At 43.7% G+C, this 7,520-nt stretch overlaps 1 protein-coding gene across 1 annotated transcript; it reads right to left on the reverse strand.

Annotated features, from left to right (window-relative positions):
* Positions 1 to 4,957: 4,957 nt before the first annotated feature.
* LOC133898383 (galactinol synthase 1-like) lies at positions 4,958 to 6,369 on the reverse strand. The gene is made up of 3 exons (XM_062339062.1): positions 5,951 to 6,369; positions 5,479 to 5,778; positions 4,958 to 5,294 (listed from the first exon to the last, which is right to left on the reverse strand). The coding sequence occupies exons 1-3, from the start codon at positions 6,290 to 6,292 to the stop codon at positions 5,076 to 5,078; spliced, it is 861 nt and encodes a 286-aa protein (XP_062195046.1). The 5' UTR covers positions 6,293 to 6,369; the 3' UTR covers positions 4,958 to 5,075.
* Positions 6,370 to 7,520: the final 1,151 nt, after the last annotated feature.

Genomic DNA, 7,520 nt, shown 5'->3' on the forward strand with positions numbered 1-7,520 from the left:
TCATTCCGCACCGCCGGCCATCGCATTCATACCTATTTATTTCTCAGGCGAACATATTCAGGATCATCCCCCGGCCGAATCTCTAAAAAGGGGCCCCCCAGGATCCCTGCGACAGGAGTTCACCCTCCGACAGATACAATTTTCATATAAAGTTTGTCTTCATTTGAGTTCGTATGAAAAAGTTTGTGAATTTTTTAAGATAACCTATCATCAATTATCGCAAGCAATTACTTATGTGAACTACCTCTGGTAATGGATGGTCATTTTCAGAGGTGATTGCTTATATGAACCGACTCTTGTAATGAATGATAGCTTATCTTAAAAAATATAACTTTTCTTACGAAGTTGGATGAGGACAAACTTTATATGAAAATTGTAGCCCTCGATGAGATCTATAACTTTGTAGTTGAAACTTTCTCATTTGAAGTCATTTATATGCCCAAATAATCATTTGAATTTTCAAATAGAAGATGAAAGGAATGCATATGGTATTAGTATCTCTAGTAGATTTGTGGTGAGATTATAAGAGGGTTCATGCGAGCTGAGAAATTCTGAGTTCGAGTGCTAAGAACCGTATGTGCGCGTATTTCAAGCGAAAAATCGTATGACTTGTGACTTATGATGACGCGGTCACAGGGGTGCTTGGTCGGGCCAAATTTTTTTACCTTTCTCAAGAAAAAATATCGATTCGGAGACCGATTATCACATGTGATCCGTTTAAAAAATCGTCTGTGAAAATCAATTTTCACAGGCGATCTGCTTAAAGAACCGTTTATGAAAACCTATTTTCACAGGTTCCACAAGCGATTTTTTAAGTGACCTGTCTCTGGTAATAGGTTTTTACAAGCTATTTCTTTTGTGCCTGTAAAAAGTTTCTATTTTTATAGGCCTTCGACTTGAGCCGGTGAGTTAAATACCTCTAAAAATAGATTACAACCTATCTCTTAAAATATTTTTTTATAGTGGAAAAATGCATTGGTGGGGTGCATATGATTCTTCCTTGCTGCAATCCTTTGCATCATTGCTCTGTCGCAAAAGCTTAGGGCCGGGGTTACTTTAGAATTTGACTTAGACCGTTGTTTAATCCCTTTTAAATTAGCATCCACCGCTGCTGTCCTCAAAGGCGCGTCACTTTCGTCGTCGGCAAGGTCTGCATGCATGTCGCTGATCAAGAATATTTTGACCGATGTAAACGCGAAGTGATTTATAACTGAGATGTAAGGATTACGAAAGAAGAACAGGGAAGTGCGTGAAAAATTCTCCGAGACAGCCCCTTGTAGTTACTTTCTGTGCGCAATTTTGCAGTTAAGTGTTCCTGTCAGGCTATCACTTATCTATGCATGCTTCCTGTTGAGCAGTTCAGTTTGCCTTTTTTTTTTTTCGCGAACGGACCAGTTCGGTTTGCTGTCCTCCAGTAAATACAGTTTGGTGAATGTGGTATTGTCAAAATATAATATTTGCAATTAGATATCTAATTTGCCAAATGAAACTATTGCTGTTCTCAGAGTCCATTTGTCATGGACACAGATGAGGTATATTTTTAGTGGCACATAAAGGAAATCTACGGCGCGACTAGACCGGATACAACTCCCGCTCGAAATCGGGCCAGGCGTTGCAACGGGATGGACTCGGCAACGTCAGCTCTGGTACGTCATCAGAGACGTCTCTTTCCTGCGCTATTTAAACACGCGTCTCGATCGATCGACCCTGTAGCCAAATTGCATCCAACCAAAATCAGGATCGAATCTGGGCACCTTAACTTCTTTTGTTACATTGCTTCATCAGGCGGAATTTTACTGGCAGCAAAGCTTGACCGACTTCTATTTTTTATAGGAACAAGAGTAGCTATTAGAACAGCAAAAAGACGGTTCAAGAATTTTTTTATAAAATTAATGATATTCTCCTATTTTAATCACTAAAAAGTATTTTAAAACTTAAACGATAGTAAAAATTAAGAGAAATTTATAAAAAAACAATCGAGATAATATAATTCCACAAATCTATAAACCATATATTTCATTTAAAATCAACCTATACATTCTTACATCTGCGAAGGAATGACGACTCAGACAAGCACTCAAACAGCTAATGACCAAGAATGAAACTCAGATACCAAACCATACATTCTTACATAAGTCTGCGACGGAAACTCAGATACCAGCGATCCGTCACTCGTTGCTGCAAAGCGCAATGGTGACAATAGAAATGGCGGCGATCAGGAGAGCGTAGAAGCAGAAGCAGATGGCCGGATTAGCAGCATTGGTGACCACTCCCGCGGCAGCAGAAGAAGCAGCGAGGGTCGCCATTTCCGGCAGACTCTGACGGCCGAACGCGGCTGCCTTGGAGATGATCACAGCGCCATGGCTGGGGTGCTGGGAGTCGTCCAGGTTCATGCCCAGTGCGATCAGATTGACCCCCACGAGCATCGCCACAAAGCACGTGAAGAGATGGGCGGCGCCGGCGCTGAGGTTGACGGAGCCTCCTCCAGTTCCAAGCAAGTAGTTTTCCGCCGCTCCATACGAGAGTGCCATCACGATGAAGCCAAGGGTTATGAACCAGCCGCTGAATGGTCTCAGCTTCCCGGTCCATGGCCGCTGCGAAAAGCAAAGACAATTAAGTTGCGCTTGGTTAAATTTCTAGTGCATCTAGCTTGCAAACAATGAAAACATTGCAACTAATAATGTCCTGCAACTTATAATGTTCACAATTTTTAGTAAAGCATGCTTCACAGCGGATTGAATTCATCAAAGTTTCAAGATTAACTCTTCCAGAGGCAGAAAGAATTCATTAAAATGAGAAATCAAAATGCAATTTTTTGGAGCATTTTTCAGTGGCTAGTAGTTTCCTCGGCACAACACTAAATAATTTGCTTTTGTATGAGAGGGGAAGTCAAAATGCAATTTTTTGGAGTATTTTTCAGAACCAACTTATTAACTTCTTCATTATTTTCTGCAAGCCATTTCAAAAGTTCAAAAAAAAATTCTCGATTACTAGATTCTTCACTTTTATCATGTCCATAGCATGCCAATCATTGATGCAAAAGAAACCTCAAACATCTAAGTAAATAAGTCAACCTAACCTTGTAAAGAGATAAATTCTCTTGTGACACCTTCACAAAAACATTATCAATTGGTTTACCTTGCACAAATAAGTTGTATTTTTCTTAAGCCATATTGTGAGCACTACCTATACCCCTACATGTTTGTCTAGTGCGTCACTTTTGTTCTAATTTCTTCGATCGGGATGTGGCCGATCGAAGAGCTTGCCAAGTTGGGCTCAGTGGGCTATAGTCAGTAGAAATTTGTGGGTTTTTTTAGTTGACATGAGTTGCTGAGTAGTATAAAAAACTTGGGCCAAAATTATAAGGTAGTCTTGGACCTATCTGGACTACCCTGTAGCTCCGTCCATGTAACAGAGCCGAAGTGCAAAACTTTCACTTGGCTCCTCATCCAGGGCAAAATACTCACGGCGGATAACTTGGCAAAAAAAAGGGTGACCTCACAATCAGCAATGTAGCTTGTGCAATGCGGCTGATGAAGATACAATACACCTTGCCAAAGATTGCTCTTTCAAGGCAGGTATGGCTTTATGTGTCACATTGGTATGGGTGGAATCATTTGCCAGCACTCTCAGACTATAGTAATGTTCACGCTTGGTGGCGCAATGCTCGCCAAAAGTTGCCAAAGAAAATAGACAAAGACTTCAACGGTGGCATCATCTATTTTTAGTGGAATGTATAGAAGGAAAGAATTGACGCATCTTTCAAGCACAAAGTCTTGCCAAAAGATTGCCAAAGAAAATAGACAAAGACTTCAACCGTGACATCATCTATTTTTAGTGGAATGTATAGAAGGAAAGAATTGACGCATCTTTCAAGCACAAAGTCTAGATTCGGAGGCAATGACAAGGAAGGCAAAAGAAAACATCGACCAAAGGAAAATAGCTTGGAACTCTTGAGTTGCTTGCAAGTGTGTCGTTGCACTTCCTTAGCTATCTTTTCTTCTTTCCTTCTTTTTTGAAGTGTGCTTTCGTTGTAGTGTTCTTGGCGCAGTGGCTGGTGCAGTGGTCGGTGCTACCTTTGGATGTTAGTATGTTTTTGTGTAGGTTCGGCCGTTCTTTCAGGCCGGATAGTGGCTTTTCTCTTGGTTTGTATGTGGACTCTGGACCTTTTTCCTCCTCCTAATATAAACCCGGGAATTCTCTTGCCGTATTGTTCAAAAGAAAAACTCAATTGGACGAGACTTATTAGTTTCCGAATGATTCAGGAACGGTGTAAGAACAATATCCAAGCTGAAGATGTAATCATGTAATAACAAACTATTTCTTAATCGTGATTCCAAAAGACTGGAACTTTTTCTTCATTGTCTATAAAAAAAGCTTTGTTTTGTTTTTTCTGTGAAGTTATAGTCCCTTCACTTTCCAGAGATGATAGACCATGGGAACTCGATGCGAAACTGTAAGCAGTAGCATCCAAGTAGGAAGCTGGGTACTTTTCTTTTTCTTACTTTCGTTTCATCGTAGTTTCGTGAATTCGTCAAAAGGAGGTTGTATTGGGAACCAATGATTTTTGCCGGTAAATATTATTTATCGGAGGTTACTGAAAAACATGATTTATCGGATATACCAGATAAAATTCAAACAAATATAAATAAAATTCAAATAAATACTGATAAATATGATAATTTTTTTCTGCAGGGTTCAGCGAGACCCGGTAAACCAGATATATGGAACCAAATTTTTTTCCCTGCTAAGAACCTAGCACGCATACCTTATCATCATTCAATGGTTAGACTTCTTAATTATTCCATTTCCAATGAAATATGCATTCTACCTCTGAAGCTGACTTATCTAGGAGGAGAAGCTAGCAGCACATCTGATACTCTGAGCGCCGAGTACGTGTTTCATTCGAAAAAAAACGCCGAAAAAGATATTCTTCATTTTTTTCAGTGACCAGACGTCAAAAACAAAGCGATTTTTATTTGCCATGCACACGGAAGAAGGGCTGAGTCCCTCCCTTCTACAAACTTTCAACTAAAAGCTTGCTTTTATCTCAGAGACCAGTGATCCATCACCACTCATATGCCGCGAAGCGAGAACATGATAGCAACAACCGCCGCGATGAGCAGAGCGTAGAATCCGAAACAGATCGCCGGATTGGCAGCACTGGTGACCACTCCGACGGCAGCGGAAGAGGCAGCGAGGGTCGCCAGGGCCGGGACGTTCCCGCGGGCGAACACCGCCAACTTGGTTGTCAGCCGGCTGCCGAATGGTGGCAAATTCTCTTCCCCCGGGCGCTGCGATTAAAGCCACAAGCAAAATTAAACCTTTTTTTAGGAAGTACAATGTCTAGCCTATATAAAGAAAATTGACATGCAATCAGTAAATAAAAAATGGAGTCAATCGACATATATATATATAACTCTAATTCATCCAGCAATGATCCTAATCCCCCACTCTCAAGACATCACTGATTCTTACATCCGCGAAGCAGGCAGGCGGCGTGACGCGGAGGGTGTCCATCAGGGCCTTGGCGGTGGCCATGCTGGGCTCGTGCAAGAAGACGCCGGTTTTGAAGTAGGGCGCCGGCGGCCACCCCACCTTGTCGGCGCACTGCTTGCAGAAGCTGATCTTGTACTGCGGGGTGTGGCTCATCTTCTCGTCGCAGAAGCCGTCCGTCGCGGCATAGAAGTGCTCCTCCTCCAGCTCGAACAGCATGTCGATGTTCTCGAGCACCTGGATGCCCGCGTCCAGGTACACCATCCTCTCGTACTCCACAAACTACACGAATCAACAACATCAAGAACACGTTATCAAAACACACACACAAACCAAGAACACCACGTACATCGAGTCGTCGTCATATGTGAGCAGAACAAGACAGAATTACGCGTGAGAATGGTACATGGAGGGGCCGGAAGAGCAGCCTTTGGATCAGTTCGGTTGTAGTTACCTCCCAGATGCGGAGTTTGGAGTAGTTGACGACGTAGGACGACGCCATGGCGAACTGGGCCTGGTTCTCGGGTGGGTACACGGGCTCTATCTCGCGGACGATGCAGCCCTGGGAGACGAGGATGCTGCGGTGGGACTCCGGCACGTCCGGCAGCACGGCCACCACCAGCGGGTACGCTGCGGCGACCTTGCGCAGGTCCTTGGCCAGCCGCACGACGACCTTCCAGCACTCCCCGTCGTCGCCCGCCGGGAACGTCACGTACGCCCTCGTCACGGGCTCCGCTACCGTCGCCGTCGCCGTGGCGACCTTGGCGGTCGTCTTGCCGGCCAGCTCGGAGGCCATCTCGTCGGAGAAGCTTCGTGTTTCGCGCTACGAGTGAGTTTTGTTTGGGATGGAGCGTGTTGCTTTGTGGAATTGTGGTCTCTCAGTTTGATTTCGCGGTGGGTTGGCAACCGTTTAAATAGATGCTCCCCAGCCGCTGCGTCGGTCGTGTGGCGGGGTTAGCGGGATCGGGCGGGGGCCGCGCCTGGACGGAAGCTTCTTTCGGGAATTCCAGGAGGAAGGCGCGACAAGTGGGCTGTTGATTAGCCACGTCCGGTTATGATTTGGAAAAAGTTTACGACGTAATGGCGCGGTGGGGCCTGATAACTTGTTTATAGTTACAATTTCTGCTCGTTAATTGGGGGATGAATTCAATGGATGACGGATGAGGCGTTAATTACTTACGTTATCCCGCTTTTACTTGCATACATGGCAATCCTTTGGTGAGGAATCGATCGTTTAGCTCTTAGCCCAGTGATACGGCACGGGAGTCTTCACCGACAGCCGTGGATGGATTCGATCCCCGGCATTTGCATCCGTTAAAAAGTCTACCTCAGAAAGAGAGGATCTGGTGCTTAAAAAAAAGAGAGAAGCAATGCCAGGACTGTTTGTTAGCTGTGCTTCCAAGCAATTTTCCAAGCTCCATGGTTTGGGCGTGGCAAAGGGCATAGAATAAGTCAGGGGTGCATTAATGTTTGGTAATAAATCTTTAAACAATAATATCTTTTAAACCGTAAGTGAGAATTGTAATTCGTTTGCATCTCTGCAATCTTTGCAATTAAATGAACATATCAAGACCCATATTGACTATATTTTTGTGCTAACATTTTTATTTACATATGGAGCCCACTGTCATGCACATGACCAAATAATTTTTTTTATGTTATGAATATTGCATGGTTGCAATCTAAACATCATCTTCTTAAACAAATTTTAGCTATACCCTCGTTTTGGTTGCGAAGGTGTCCATGATCAGAAGAGGCGGCGCTCGACGGCACGCAACGCGCATATCAAATATGTGTTGCCGCTGTCCTCGGTCGCAATTTGGTTTGATTGGGCGTACTGGAACTTACAAGTAGGTTAGCTGAAAATATAAACGAAAAGAATAAATTAAATTAGTCTCTAACAAGAAGCGATGAAAGATGCTGTGCTCCCGCGAGGACCCAGGCTCTGGCCACCTACCTGATCTTGCTCAGCAGCGAGATTGTTGATAGCTCTTTGCTTTGGAAAATTGTCGTGTTCCGGTCTT

Source organism: Phragmites australis, chromosome 18 (genome assembly GCF_958298935.1).
Source record: "Phragmites australis chromosome 18, lpPhrAust1.1, whole genome shotgun sequence".
Lineage (NCBI taxonomy): Eukaryota > Viridiplantae > Streptophyta > Magnoliopsida > Poales > Poaceae > Phragmites > Phragmites australis.